At 41.0% G+C, this 16,079-nt stretch overlaps 1 protein-coding gene across 1 annotated transcript in view; it reads right to left on the bottom strand.

Moving 5' to 3' along the window:
- USP13 (ubiquitin specific peptidase 13) overlaps positions 1-16,079 on the bottom strand; it is a 59,357-nt gene that overhangs the window by 34,019 nt on the left and 9,259 nt on the right. The window contains exons 2-3 of the mRNA XM_030027639.2: positions 13,594-13,719; positions 9,355-9,415 (exon numbers count right to left, since the gene is read on the bottom strand). Of these exons, the coding sequence (XP_029883499.1) occupies positions 9,355-9,415; positions 13,594-13,719 (187 nt within the window). The remainder of the gene's footprint in view (positions 1-9,354; positions 9,416-13,593; positions 13,720-16,079) is intronic.

The following is a 16,079-nucleotide window of genomic DNA, read 5'->3' as shown; positions in this document are numbered from 1 at the left end:
AAAAAGTCAAGACCAAACATGTGCATGTTGTGTCAGACATTTCACAAGATTCAGCTGCAAGAATAGCCTGGGCAAGGATGGGATCTTCTGGATCCTTCTCCCATCTGGAGATGCTGGATCTACTGTATTCTGATGTACCAGACAGTCACTGACAGAATAAGGTTCAACCAAGAAAGAAGATGCATTAGCAGTAGGCTAAAGCTGGCTCTTATTTTCACTCCAAGTACACGCATATGCTTTATGAGTCACTCAATACTAATAGAGCATTGGCAGCAACCACTTCACCCTGGGAATGCCTGAAATCTCAAACGTATATTTGGGAGAGAGGTGAGGATGACAGAGGCCAGATTCAGAAAACTAAGCTCTCTATTTACCCAGTGGGCAGTAACAGCCTGAACATCCTAAGTGATAAAACAAGTATCAAAAGGTATTTTAACTTGACCTGGAAAGACCACCTCTTGAGAGGAACATAATCCAGTTGCCATTCAATTCTTGGCTCACCTGCTGCACCAGCCAGTCCTGAGGGGTGACAACACCCACTGTCAGTGACTTCCAGCAGCATGATCTCTTTCTCAGCAGCAACCAACAAAAGCCCCTTCTCATCAGCTGAATACAGACACAAAAGCAAGAACTTTTCCTTATACTGAAAGAAAGCATGACATTTATAAAGCAAATATTAATTCTTTACTAATTCTCCGAATCACACTATTCTCATAATGATCCGTTCCATTACTGCAGCATAACAGAGATAACCAGCAACCCCACTTTATTCTGGGCTTCTTTCCCAGCATGTATTACAATCCTGTGTTTTGATAAAGGAGTGAGTCTCAACAGATGCAGTCTGCAACAGTAAGCTCTTTTGCTCTATGAAGCAAAGAAATTGAGTATCTCCAAGCTGATGATACATATAGCAACACATCATTTAATGCCCAGAAATTTGATGGTGGCCAGCATAGCAAAACCAAAAGTACTGACCATCTCCTAAATATGACAGAGGTTCTTCAGAGAGGATAAAAACTCAGTGTATGTTCAGACAGGTTTAAAGGCAGCAAACGCCTCTTCCAGGGCCTGCAGTCACACCCTTCACTCAGCCACCAGAGGGAACCTGAGGACAGCTCACGTCGGCTATGGTTATCTGTAGACTTGTGTAAGACCTGCTAGTATTTTCATTTCCTCGTGATACCAACATTAAGTTTCTAGTACTTACAATCCGCTATATAGAAACAGCAATGATATAGTTGCTTGGGTTCAAAATTCAGACAAACACTTCAGCTCATCTCACAAGCCAGACAACAGCCAGATAGTAGTGACTTTACTGCTACTGACCTGACCTGCATTTGAACTAGTGATCCATGGATGAAAGACTGAGTATCCTATTAGCAATCATCTGCTGCCATCTAAGGACTTCACACACTCAGGAGCATCAGCCTTTTGTATGCAATGGGTAGGGAAGGAAAGTTCCTTTTTACCTTCTCAGGCTTCATACCATTCACGTTACCAGAAAAGCAGAAAATTATGTCCTGTCAGCATGGCATTCTGGATGTCTGACATGCTGGTACGGCAGCATCACACTTCTTATTTTAAATAAAGATACACACAGCTTCATAACAGTTCCAGGACAAAACCATGAGAATTTAACTGGCAGTTCTACTTTTGAAGATGACCATGTAAAGCTGGTACACTTCCACTCCACACACATACTCCCTCTGAATAGGAATTCAAAGGACCGCTGGTGCTTTTCGGCAATTACCACTCTGAAGACAGTTTCTCAAGGTTCAGATCCAGTACATAAGAGCGGAAAGGACTTCCAAGGTCACTGACTGAAGTCCCTTGATACAGCAGGTGACCATATAAACTAATTCCTTTTGTTGACTGTCAGACAGGCCCCTTAATGATGTCCAGTTTAAAACCCCCAAATCACCACTCATTTTTAAATTTTGGCTTGTATGCGCTGAAAGCCATAGTTGCTAAGTTCAGCAAGAAGTTTTACCTGCATTACATTTTCTGTGCCTGTACAAGGGCCAACACAGCTAAGTAAGCATGAGCATAGATATAATAAAAACAGATGACGATTACATTAGAAGGCAATGGAGCCCACACCAAATGAGGGCAGAGGTTGACCCCATAGCCACTGGGCATCATGTGCAGTCTGTAGGCAGTTTTGACATTGGATTTTAAAACTAGCATAGAATTTGAGAGAGGAATAAGAGTAACTATAAGAAAGAGAAGCAGGAGGAAATCTACTTGCAAATGAGGCACATTTGATTAAAAATTACTGTAACACTAAACGCACTGAAAAATATGAACATTCAAGCACTATACTTCATACAAAGCTGTTTCTTGGACAAGGATGTTCTTCCAAGATGCACTGTAAGTAGACGAATCTCTGGGCAAAAAAGGGTTTACTCAGTTCTAAGACTGAGCCACAAGACAGCCAACCAGTTTGTAATCTTTTTAAAGAGCTGACAGCTTGATGATGAATGTCCACATGACATTGTTCCCCTTCTAGTGGACTAACAGCTTTATGGTGCCTCCTCAGAGCCCCAATTAAACACCGTTGTCACTAAAACAAAGTGTCCGTAGGTCATAAGTGTTGTGTTGGGAGGCTGGGACAACAGGCAAAGCAAAATAACAGACACATTAAAACACAGGCTGGACTGACGTTATTTTGGGCAAGCGGTCAGTAGAGTAAATTTACCCCAGCTCACAGGCATCAATTTAGTGATGGTGAGAAATGCACTGCTGCTGAACTGACTGAAAACAGCAGCTGGAGGTAGAAGGCAGAGTACTGTAAACCAACCCACCAGAGGGGAAGAAAAGGAGTGGATGTGCCCAGATCAGATTTAGACAAGTTACCAACTGACTGCACTAATAATAGTGGCATAGGGAGACTCCAGGCAGGACCCCTAAACAGGATTTCCTGTGCATATGGATTTGTGTGCATATGAAAGGGAATACAAACATGAAAATTGAATGACGATGTTGACTAGTGAGCTTACAACTAATTTTGAAACCCTAGAAAGACATCTTAGGAATCTGAGCTTGATCCTGCTCTCACTGAAAGCAATGGACAAATTTGTATTGACTTGGAAGTGGTGGACTGAGTCTTTAAATCAAATTATTTCTTCCTGAAGCCTCTAAATAATAGTGAATTGCAGCAGCAGCACTTTGAAAACTATAAGCTATTCAGTTAATTTTTCTTTGGGCACATCTGAAACACTGACCTCATCAGATGAACTATAAAAAAGAAATAAAAAAAAAAATTCACTTTACAGTCATAACATTCTCCTTTGTGGCAAAAAGAAAAGCAAAACTTTCTACTAGGATCATTTGGATCATTCACTACTTGTAAAATAACATTCAAAGCGTTTACTACAAAGCATTAGTATGCTGTTCTTATTGCTAGATATAGACCTCACTCCTTGGATTTCTGGCACAGTCATGTGTTAAACAAGCAAAGCTAAACCACCAAAATTCAAAGTCTTAATTATTTTGCTAGCAGCATTAGCCTTTGTTAATCTATCCTGATTCCCACAGTTTAGCTAAAGCAGCAAACTGTTAAGATTCTATTAGTGTAAGGTATCTGCTCACCATTCTATACTCAACTCAAGCTTAGATGGCAAAGCCAGAAAGCAACAGGTTCACTCATGCTCTAATCAGTTCCACTCCTACTGCTAAGGAGTACGCACAACTTTACTGGGCTAAAATTTAAAAAAATATTGTCAGGAAACACTCAAATCCTCCTAAATCACAACTTTCTATTCATAGATGTTATATTGGCTCTGGCTGAGACGGAGTTAATTCTCCCCATAGGAGCCCTCATAGTGCTGCGCTCTACATTGGTAGCTAGAAAGGTGTTGATAACACCAGTGTTTTGGCTACTGCTGAGCAGTGCTTGCACAGCATCAAGACTGTCTCTCCAACATTTCCCCCCCTCATGTCCTCACCGGCAGGCTGGGGCTGGGCAAGATCTTGGGAGGGGACATAGCCAGGACAGCTGACCCAAACTGACCAAACGGATATTCCATACCATATGATGTCAGCTCAGCTATAAAAGCTACGTAAAGGGAGATGGAAGGGGGGGCATTCATTATTTACGTTTGTCTTCCGGAGCAACCACTATGAGTACTGAAGCCTTGCTTCCCAGGAAGTGGCCAGGCATTGCCTGCTGATGGGAAGTAGAGAAAAAAAATCTTTTGTTTTCCTTTGTTTTTGCGTGCAACCTTTGCTTTTGCTTTATTAAACTGTCCTTATCTCAACCCATGAGCCTTTCATTGTATTTTCTCTCCCCTGTCCAGTTGAGGAGGGGGAGTGATAGAGCAGCTTTGGTGGGCACCTGGCATCCAGCCAGGGTCAACCCACCACAGATGTATACTCTATATGGGCTTACTTACATAAATATAAACTTAAACCACACATGGTAAAAGTCCTCTTCTGAAGCTTACCAAACAAAAACATCCTTACTGAAAACAGGGTTCTGCTACTGGCTGCTATGAGATCTAGGAGAGCTAAGTGGAGCTGTGGTCAAATCCAGTACTTATCCACTCTTATGAATGGTCTTTACACTTGGAAACGGTAGCCGTAAGTGCATTCACTGCTGTAGGCAGGCAGGTGCCATCCAGGAAAAGCTCAGCAAGTTTACACATTCTCCCAGACTCTCTAAGTGGAAGTTTTCTCTTCCTTTCCGAGGCCTTCTCTGAGACCAGCTGTGTGTCATGGATACTGCTCCTCACTGACACTCTTCTCACCAGCAATTACCATCCTCACAGATCTGCTGACAGAGCTGTTCATTTGAGTACTTTAAAACATTTTAATTGATAGTCTAAGATAGCCCTGACTTTGCTCAAAACAGACCTCACACAACTTGCTGTACTGGCAGATACTGCTATGGTAACTGGTCTGGAAAAGGACATCTGTCTATGGACAAGTTTTATGACAGCCACTCTGCCAGCTCTGTTTAGCCTAGAGACGAGGCTCTGGCACGGACCAACAGATGCCCAGGAAGAGGGTACCAGAACAAGGCAAAAATGTGGCGATTCCTCCGTCAGTGTATATATACCTCCTAGCTTCCAGATATCTATCTGTGGTTTTTTGTTTGCTGGGGGTGTGTGGTGTGTGTGTGTTTATTTGTCTGGTTGGTTTTGGAGAAAGAGAGACAGGGGGAGATACTGCATGCAGCTGTGGTTTCTCTGTGTCCTGGTTTCAGCTGGGATAGAGTTAACCGTCTTCCCAGTAGCTGGTACAGTGCTATGGTTTGAGTTCAGTATACGAAGAATGTTGATAACACCGATGTTTTCAGTTGTTGCTAAGTAGTGTTTAGACTAATGTCAAGGATTTTTCAGCTTCTCATGCCCAGCCAGCAAGAAAGCTGGAGGGGCACAAGAAGCTGGCACAGGACACAGCCAGGGCAGCTGACCGAAACTGGCCAACAGGGTATTCCATACCATGGGACGTCCCATCTAGTATAGGAACTGGGAAGTGGGGGCGGGGAATCGCCACTTGGGGACTAGCGGGGTGCCGGGTCGGCGGGTGGTGAGCAATTGCACTGCGCATCATTTGTGCATTCCAATCCTTTCATTATTGCTGTTGTCATTTTATTAGTGTTATCATTATCATTATTAGTTTCTTCTTTTCTGTTCTATTAAACTGTTCTTATCACAAACCGTGGGTTTTGCTTCTTTTTCCTGATTTTCTCCCCCATCCCACTGGCAGGGGGGGAGTGAGTGAGCGGCTGTGTGGTGCTTAGTTGCTGGCTGGGGTTAAACCACGACACTCTGTTTAAAAGAGAGGTTCACTTCACATTTATAAAGCAAAATAGCAGAGAACAAAATATAAAATGTTGCTGTAGTCCTGATGTTCCACTTTACGCTCTCACTGCTGCTGACAACTGAGCTGACATTTTCAGAGAACCATTCACATCGTATCTCTCTCAGAACTACCTTTCTGAACAATAATAGCTAATTTAGACCACATCACCATGCACACACAGTTAAAGCACTTCTCGTCGTCTCTGCATTTTTCAACATTTACTTATTCTATTGTTTAGTTACTCAGTAACACATTAAAAATCACTTCTAATCTCTTAGATAAATTTAAATTAACCAGCAAACTATTTCTTCATTTTTCAATCCCTTCCCAGACCATTTACGATTGCATTAATTCTTCATAATTAGAACATTATGAAGGACTCCGCTGATAACTCCTGGGATTAACAGGTCCCAGGGGACTCTGCTGGTAGCTCTACTGTAAGAACTAGGCCTCCAATCCCTTCAATACAAGGATCTTCCCTCTTATTCCACTACCCCTTTTGACCAGGATCTTGTAAGGAAGATCTTAGTACATCTGTTAATTGAATTTCTCTTATTCACATAGTCCCTGAATACATAGGGGGACTACTACACATAGTCCCAGAGTTTTCTGGCAGACCCAGAACCATTACTTCACTTTGGAAAAACCACAATGGTTCTTTTCTGTCCTGTCATATTTATACAACTTCCTATGGATTCTGACTCATTTTTTCTTCCAGATGGGCTAATATGAAAATTAAATTTAGTGATGATACTTTTCCTGGTCCCATCGTGTCTTTTTTGTCCAAAACTGGTATCACATTTACCATGCTGTGGCTGATTTAAACAAGAGGTTGCATACCAAAGACAACAGTGCAGCTGTTTCTTATCTGAGAGCCCTGTGATGTCATGGGGAGCTACCATCTTGTCCTATCAATTAACTTCTTTCCATTTCACAGACAGGATCTAAAACTTCTCTGTGTAATAGCCACACATATTGACAAGCACAAAGTATCTTCAAACTTGCTAGCCTAGATAACAATGCAGTGAGGATAGTACTCCATGCATTGTGATACAGACAGTCTGTTTTAAATATCACCCCAACTCACCTGAAAGCTTGCACAGTCTGAGCTGAAGTTACCATATCCACACTGACTAGCAACATCTAAACAATCTAGATTAAAGGCAGTTCATACATTTCATTGCACAATGTTATTATGCTTCCTGATTACATATAACACTCACAGTCAACACCCTCCAGCTTTCTCCAAAAGAAAAACAAAACAAAATAAGCCCAAAACCTAATGCATGTGCACACATGCACACACACCTTGCTATGGGTCTTTTAATGTTTAGGGAAAGATAGAGCTTCCAGTTGACTGACCCAACCAGTCTGTGTTTCTATTGCATTTGCTGGATAGTAGCAGTGCTAGAAAGTAATCACTGAGCATCCAAAAGATGTTTTCCTAATACTAAGGAGATTGAAAAGGGTTTAGTATCTTTAATAGCTTTACATCAAAGAGGATTATAAGAAGCAATGTAACAAATGCCCAAACTGGATTGACTTTGTACACAAAGCTTAAATCTCTGGGTCTTCAGGGAATTATTCAAAGACACCTAGAAACACAGTGATGTTAGAGTTACCCATTGATTATTGTCTATTCTTGTCTGATGGGGTAAGCCCTAAGTGGCAGGCTACATGTATTGGCTGATAATAGCCAGTTTGGTGCAAACCTCTACTGTAGGTGCCCAAGGTCACAATGAGAAAGACAGAAGAGTAAAACAACCTGTTAAGATGAGAAGTCCAGCAGCTCTGAACCAATAAGGAAGATCTTGGATTAAGAGATAACCCCTCTGTGCTTTTGTTTCCTCAGTTATGAACAAGGACAGGAATAATTCTTTGTTCTTTACTTTAAGCATGGCCAAAAAATAATAAAATCTGCTGAGCCAAAGAAGTGGATACAAAGCATTTGGATGCGTGAAAGTACTATCTCAAGGATCAGAGCAGAGAGCTGATACCATTTTACTCCAGCCAGCAGGGGCTGCAAAGAGGACTGCAGTAGAACAACAGACCAGATGAGATACATTTTCAAAAGTGCATTAGATTCCAGAAGTGCTGGATTAAATTATGATAGTTCTGTGTGCTCAATCCACCCCAGTGAAACTGCATCGCCTTCAGAAATTCCCTGGGGCCAGGACACTTGGAACTGCTGCACCAGATCTACTCATCAGGAACAAAATGCTCATGTGCAGGGATGGAATTTGAGGCCTCCAACAAGGCACATCAGAGACACTATGCCATGTACACTGTGTGCTGGCCTACCACAATGACAGGAGCCTCAAAATGTATGCAGTAGATCAGCAAGAATAAAATTTGACCATGCTTTTGTACTTCTTGTTTACACTCACATTACTAACACTGTACAACCATTGCTGCATTGCAGCCAGCTTTGTTTCTGAACCAATTATTTTATGTGTCCAGTGACAAACATTATTTTCAATGTAAACTGACAGCAAATGGCATTTAGACCAGCGTCTGTGACTTAACAGTCTCTTCCTACAAAAGAAGTTTTGTTTCTTTATGACTCACCTTAAGACTTTTTTTCTCTCTAAGCCCTCCTTGCAAAACTAACTCCAGACATTAATAGCAGCAATTTAATGGATTGCAATCTGCAAAGGCCTTTTAGGGACACACTCCACAGATCAAAGCAATTCCAAAGAGAAGCCATGCTATTGTTTCCCTTTAGCCATAAGAGCTGGCAATTGTAAAGAAAACATTTAACTTCTTCATTAACAGAAGAAAAATTCACTATCCACTATTAATACAGAGAGAATAGATAATAGATGAATCAGAGAAATATCACAAGTGGTGGGAGGAGGGCGAATATAGGCTTTGCATCACATTCCCCTCATCCGTATTTGCGGCCCTCAGGTTTTCTGGGTAATCTGAATCAATGGATATTGGATGAAACGGACACGGTAAAAATACTGCTTTCCATGAAGCAAGGTGATATAACTGTGGACACAACAGAATAAGAATTGGTAAGAGGTACTCATAAGATATGTAGTGTTGCATTCATTACAGGAGAGACCACAACATCACTTAAGAACATTTACCTGTGTAACAACTTTGAAATAATAACAACCCTTCCTATAACCAGCTGCTGAGCAGAACTGTGCCACACTGAGGCCCTGTTATACCTAAACATTAAGTATAGATAAACATTTCAAGGGTGCTTTGTGGAAATCACAAAGAGAGAAGGGACAGAATTAGTCAAAAAATGCCTATCAAACCCTAGACTGTCTGAGAATAGTTGAGGGCCTACTTTAGATTAAAATATTTCATGTATACATACACATATCTCTCAATATGCACCAAAATTGCTAAGAATTACTTATTTGTGGGGACCAACTTTAAAAACTAGAACCAAAAGTTAAAAAAAAATAACGCAACAGAAAAAGAAAACCCACAAGGATCCCCAAAGCCAGACACAATGGTGGACAGAACCCAAGTACACAGGCAGACAGGGTCAGAAAAGGACTGTGTGAAAGCAGCTGTTCACAATACCTAAAAATAGCTTAGCATTCCTCCTTTTTGGTAAAGCTCCACCAGATGCCCCTGGTACCTTCTGGAAAGAGAGAAAGAAACAATTAAAAATCCATCACGTGAGACAACAGTAAATCAGCAATAATCCCATACCATGACCATTTCTGACACACATCTATCTGTTCACAGTCCTTCTATTAAAGCACAGTCCTGAGCAAGAATGTAAGTCATCTTCATGCATCTCTGACAGTGGGACCCAACTCATCATTGCTTACTACCCTGATAGAGTGAGAAACCCATTATCTGAATCCTCCACATTTTGCTCTGTTAGCAATTAAGCAGAGCATGCCTCATGGTCACCGTGGGTGACTGCTGTTCTATCAACAAGACAGGGACATCTAGCATCACTCAGACCTCTCACCACTAGATACCCTACAGTATTGCTTAATGACTAAAGCTGAATTAGAGGGAGGAAGAAAAGGCTATTATCTGCATAAAAGATTCAATCCTTCACAACTAATTCCAGTATGACCACTTTGCTGTCTTCTATTAGTTCAGCTGATTTTTTTCTATCCAGAAAAAAACACCCTTTCCACCAGGATCCATGCCTGCTTCCATTAAGATCAATCCAAGTTACCACCATGCTTTCTTAATATTAGAAGTATGGAGAAAACCTGACAACACCAAAGCAATTGTTTAGGGGAGATTTTATTTTATTTTTTAATTTAAGCTCCACAGCAGAGAATAGTAACTGCCAAGTGACTTTCAGTTTCAAGCACTATTTTCCCAGTTCAAAATACCTCAGACTACTAGGGAAAACACTAGTAGCTGAGGAAATGTAAAAGTCAATGCACTTGCTGCTTAAGCTGTTTATTAACAGGCACCATTAAATCAAATCAAATTAAATCAAATCAAATAAGCCTCTGCGGCTATAACGCCAACATGATGCATTATGTTGTGTATAATGTTAGTGTAGCTGGCGAGGTTGTTAGGCAACTTTTTTTTTAATAATAATATTGGGATACAACAGGTGGAGAGAAACCAGCCAAGAACCTGTCAGCCTAGGGAAAGTTCATGTTTGCCTCTGCTCCTTGGTAGATGAAAGGGTCACATATTTTGGGTGGTTCCCTTCACCATGTAAATAAAGCTTTGGCCAAAGCAGACTGCTTGAATCATCAGTGAGGTCTTATACATCATAGGAAAGTTTTCCATTCTTAGAAAGAGCAGATGCCAACTAACACTCCTTGATTGCACTTGAGAACAGAACCTATTATCCATATATACGAGCCCTAGGGAAAGGGATGTTGCAACTCCAGCATTTAAAAAAAAAAAATAAAAAAAAAATTCCCCAATGAAGTGAAAATAACAAGCAGAACACTTTTTCCTTAATACTACTGGAATTTAACAAGTGGAAAGCAAGTAACCAAGAATCCAAATTTATTATAAGAAAGCAGCAGCAAGATACAACATAACCCAATTACAAATATATTATGAATAAATTACACATACTGCAAGGATTATAGCTTCAGAACAACAACAAAAAAAGTTGTTTCCAATACTAGGAAGCTCCAATTGAATTCTGACATCACCAAGTGGGATACTGTGAAAGTCATTAAGACTAGAGATTTCAAAGAGGAAGAATTCACATGGAGTGTTTATCACTGCCAGCTTGACATTAAATATTTCAGCTTGATTTTCAAAACTGCTGAATACACCTGAACAGGAATGCAGATGCTCAATACTCCTGAAAAACCCGGGACCTGACAGGTTTTTTTATCTTGTTTCTCCATCTGTCAGAAGTCACTGAAAACATTCCCCACTCACAAAACAATTTTGGCTTCTAACAGATGTGACACACCCAGCAAACGGGAGTCCACACAATGCATCGGTAGTGGCATTAAATTCCGTTTGTGATGCTTCTCGTACAAAGTGTCAGTGTAGCCTATTCTGCATTCTCTTTGACTGCACCATTGCCACATTTTTTACAACAGCGCCATCACTGAATAAAATCCAGGAACCCATCACTGTAGGGAACGTTATGCTTCTCTGCCCAGTGTTTTCAACAGGGCTGAGGTATCACTATAGCACCAAGCTAAAGCTCTGCCTGGGGCCGAATACTACGCAGGCAGTTGTATACGTGTCATACACTTCAGAAAAATGGCTGATTTAAAAATTCTGAAGAATGAAATTCTAGGAAAAAGAAAAAAATCAATTTCCTTGATTTAGCTAAGAATTTTACCAGAGGGTGCTCCATAACTTGCGCTTGAGCACATTTCTGATGATTCAGCACATGCCTCTGGTGCTGATCTGCCACTGGCAGATACTCTAGCTCTCCTTAAGCCAATAGGCTGAAGATCTGACCCTTATTTTCTAATTGAATTGTGACAAGATACACAACTGATACTTATTCCAAACACCCTCGGAAGCAAATAGTGATTTCTGCAGCAATGCAGTGCATTCTGCAAGGATGATGCCAAGGGAACCACAGGCAAGAATAGCAGCCTCACTAAAAGAGTCTTAAGATAGCATATCCAATGCCTTTGGCTTTACTGTATCCCACACCATCAAAAGCTTGGCTTAAAAAAACAAAACCACAATGCAGCATGTGGCAGACACTTCATAAAACTGTACCAGTGAAGGCCTGATGTTTCACATTGCTCAAAGGAAAACATGGATAGCACGTAAGAAGGGAACAGTCATGGTAAAACAAAATCCACGGCTAATGTATGAGGAATCCTATCTATGAGCTATGTTAGATGACACGATCTTCACCTGTACTGTAGAGTCAAACACTGTTTCCTACCACATGACCCAGTGCACCAGTGCGTCACCACCTTCAAACATAGATGCCAGGCCCCTCTGCTACATCATGAATCACAAGGTGAAAAATAGGAACCACTGAACTAGTTCAACTGAAGGGGTACACAATGCCAAACAACAGTCGGTATATTTGTTTCTCCCTTTTGGAGTTCGTAATCCTAATCTTTATCCAGGAACGGAATTTTTGAGGCCTCATTTTAATCCCAGTTTACCTTAATATTGAAAATTCCCAGGTCACATGCTGAAAGAAAGTTATATACAAGGGAAGCCAACAGGATTTCTGCCCACCTGTCTCTAGTCCTAGATATCATCTTTCAGGAGTGTTAAATTCACTCAGATGAACTGTTGCTAAAACTAGACTAGGCTCTCCAAAGACTCGGTTAACAGTGTGAAGGAAGATGTTGCTATCACCCTTACAAGGAAAGACAACTCTAAAGTATAACAAACATCATTAACAATCTCAACCTGGAAGGCATGCAATTTACCTCACTTTAATTCTGATAAAATATGAATAGTCATCTACTGCAAATAAATAAATGATCAGGGCATTTTACATAACTCGGGGCCTTCATCACCCAGGGGAAACACTGCTGTAGAACAAGAAACGTGAAGTATTCTATCCCACTCCAAGCAGCTATTTTAGGCCCTCTAACTTGCCAAGAGACAGAGCTTACGGGAGAGTGAGCTATAAGCAAACCCAGTGCCTTCCATATAGCTCAGGTCAGAAGTCATTAACAGCCTTTTAAAGATGCCAGACAAAGCACACATAAACACTTGTTATGAAGCACAGGTTATAAGTTATTGTTGATATGCAGTGATATTGTGGAAGAACAGTGAACATGAAGTTTGTATGTATACATCCATGGGGGGGGGGCGGGGTGTAAGACTGAATGAGGGCAGTGTGTGGCTCTAGAATTCAGCATTAATTTAAGCTAAGCTTTAGATCCCAGGCTGGGTCAGGATTAAGGCTCGTGATTTAATTGTACAGAAATCTTAGGATGAAAAGAAGTCCTGTGACCCTGAGATGAAACCTCATATTAAAAAAAAATCTCAGAAGCTTCCAGCCAAATCTGAGACAAAACCAGTAATTCTACACTTCAAAGGCAGCTTTTGGAAAAGTATTTAGTTACCTACAGTATGCATGTGATATGCAGACAATATATATGTGATACACCGAACTGTGGAGTAAAAAAAGATCAGTGGAAGTCAGGCAACAAGCTGCCTTTAAGATCTGACTCTTTAGGGCTTTTGATTCATCTCAGAACTGAAGCTATAGGATTGGTTGGGATCCAAGCCCCTGAATTTGATATCCAGCCCCAAATCTGAACATGTTCATTTCTGTCACTCGAGATTTGGTCTATGTCTGAAATGCATTACCTAAATGAGCACAAGAGACCCCAGAACTGCCAGGGTAGGTAGTTAGGAAGCCACAAGTCTCACCTCTATCACATGTCGTTTCAGATGCAAATACACACACTGTCCTGTTTTCCGGTAATGCCTTTCAATGTGTTCCCTTCCAAATCCCAGAAACGTGTTCATGCACACATAGAGACCTCCTTCTGATTCCTAAAAGGAATGACACAAATAGTTACAGCACAGAAAGAACTGAACAGGACAGAAAGGACTCAGCAAGCAGAAAAAACAAAGAATTGCAGATCTTTTCTGTTATCAGGCAAGCACTTAAAACATGGCTTTCATAGCACATTATGGTATTTACATTATCAGTCCTCTAAGGGACTTCCACATCTATCACAGCCTACAGAAACTCATTGAAATGGGTTACTTTACAACTACAGATTAGTAAGTGTCCAAATTGGAGGTCTAGAAGTTAGTCTTGAAAAATTCTGCTTGAGTGCCCAGTCCACAGAGATTTCTAAGTGCAGAAATTTGTAAAGCATAGAAATAATGAAGCACAGACATTTGTTTGAAATAGCAGAACTTTTTTTGGCCATTTGATTTGCAAGAACAACATTCCAAATCAGAAGCACGGCAGAGCTGATGGTCCAGGGATTCAGCCACAACTTCTACTATTGATCACAATCTTGTCTGACAAAAACAGATCTCAAGTGATCTTACAGCTCTTAGAACTGGCTAGCAAGAAAACTGGCAAGTGTTTTGTGAACATTCTTCGGTATCTATCAGGGATTCTCTCTATTCATGCAATTAGAGTGGTTGGAGACAAGGGCACTATAAAGGAAATATAAAGATATATATTCCTGGTACTGAACACAAATGCTGACATTTCACTAACATAACCTGGCAGGAGACCTATCACATTTTGCTCTCCCAAAAGCTGGGTTTTGATGCTGGGTGTTATCAGGGTCTTTTTCCATTTTAACATCACTCCCAGATCTCTCCTACAACATTCAGACTACCAGGAGGACTTTCAGTCATCTGGTTCATCGGTGTTGGATCAATTTTTTAAGCCGTCTCTAGCATGTATTGTTTTTAATAGGTGGTGCATAACAAAGATTGAGCCTTTCAGAAGTACTGTGACGTTCCTTCTATTGTGAATATGTTTGTGCTATTGGATAGTACAGAACATCTCACGTTAAACTCCCCAAAGAACAACACGAACTAAACTCATCCATAGGCACCTTAGATGGAAATTATAACCCCCCCCCCAAAATTTAAAAATCATTACCTCCAGAAACAAGTCACATTAGGTGCATACATGCGCATAATCATGTATTGAGAATTGTTACAGCAACAATTGCTTTGACAGGATACCACCTGATAGTGCCACACCTGAAACATATTCAATACAGTAAACCAAGAAGTTCTCTCCTGCCTGGCATACCTCTGTTGGAGGCTCTGCCAGGTAGGAACCTCTGCTCTACCTCTGAGCCCAGCCAGGCCCCTCTCTCAGAGCGAGCACAAAGCTGCCCATCCTGCCGTGCCAGCCATGGCACAAGTTAGGCTCTCTCCAGTCCTGTGGACTGGGACAAGTAGCAGAGGGCAAGTCTGACAGAGATCATAGCTGATCTCCAATACTTTCCTAACCAGCGTCAGGTTAATACACCTTATTCTCTTCCAGAAAAGGGAGCTGAAGGGCTAATAGTGTTGAGCAGTTGTTGCTCATTTGATATCTGGCACAGACTGGCTAGGGCCTGACAAGCCTCTCCCCTCCCACCACTGTCCCAAAATCAGGCTTGAATGTGCTACTCTGAACCCAGTTAATTCTCCCCAACCTGTTTCAAAGACTGGCACTGAGTATTTCTGTAGGGCTTGAAGGAATCTAAACTTCCAGCTTACCTACAACCTTCCTCCATACCTGTCTGCTACTCTTTCAAACATGCTCATTTGTATCAATACAACTAAAGCCAGAACTGAAGAACTACCTAAATACTGGTACTTCCACAGTGGCCAGCAGGGCCATGGAGCTGAGGAACAGAACATGAAGAGAGACCAGAGAACGATGTTTTACCCAAAGACTTTCGAAAATATCTGCCTCTTCCACTTTTCTTCATGTGAACCAACGCATACAAGCTTCATCTTTTCAGATTAGCTGAAAGATGAACGTGTAATGAACTATACAGCTGTTGCTTTACCTACCTCTAATGGACAAAAAATTGCATTGAGCATTCCAGGATTCAAATATGCAATCTGAAGCAAGGGTTTAGACTACCTGCCATTCACACTTAACATTTACCATGAAGTAATTCTTTCAGCACCTAGCTATCACAATGATTATCTCTGCAGAGTAAACAGTAAACTATTTAGCCATCTCATTTCTGATTCCCATAACACCTATCCGAGATTCTAGTTAAAAAAAACACATCTCATTTACATTTGAAATATTCACAGCCTTGAGAACAGGGCTGATATCTACAATTGTGCTCAAAAGTAATAAAGTGGTTAAAAGAAAACTCCAAACCTGGTATTCTAAATAGTCACAAAACCCAATTGTATTTAAAATGTGTTAC

This window comes from Aquila chrysaetos, chromosome 10 (assembly GCF_900496995.4).
Source record: "Aquila chrysaetos chrysaetos chromosome 10, bAquChr1.4, whole genome shotgun sequence".
Taxonomy (NCBI): domain Eukaryota; kingdom Metazoa; phylum Chordata; class Aves; order Accipitriformes; family Accipitridae; genus Aquila; species Aquila chrysaetos.
The sequence above is the reverse complement of the archived record's forward strand: the minus strand, read 5'-3'. Positions and strand labels throughout refer to the sequence as shown.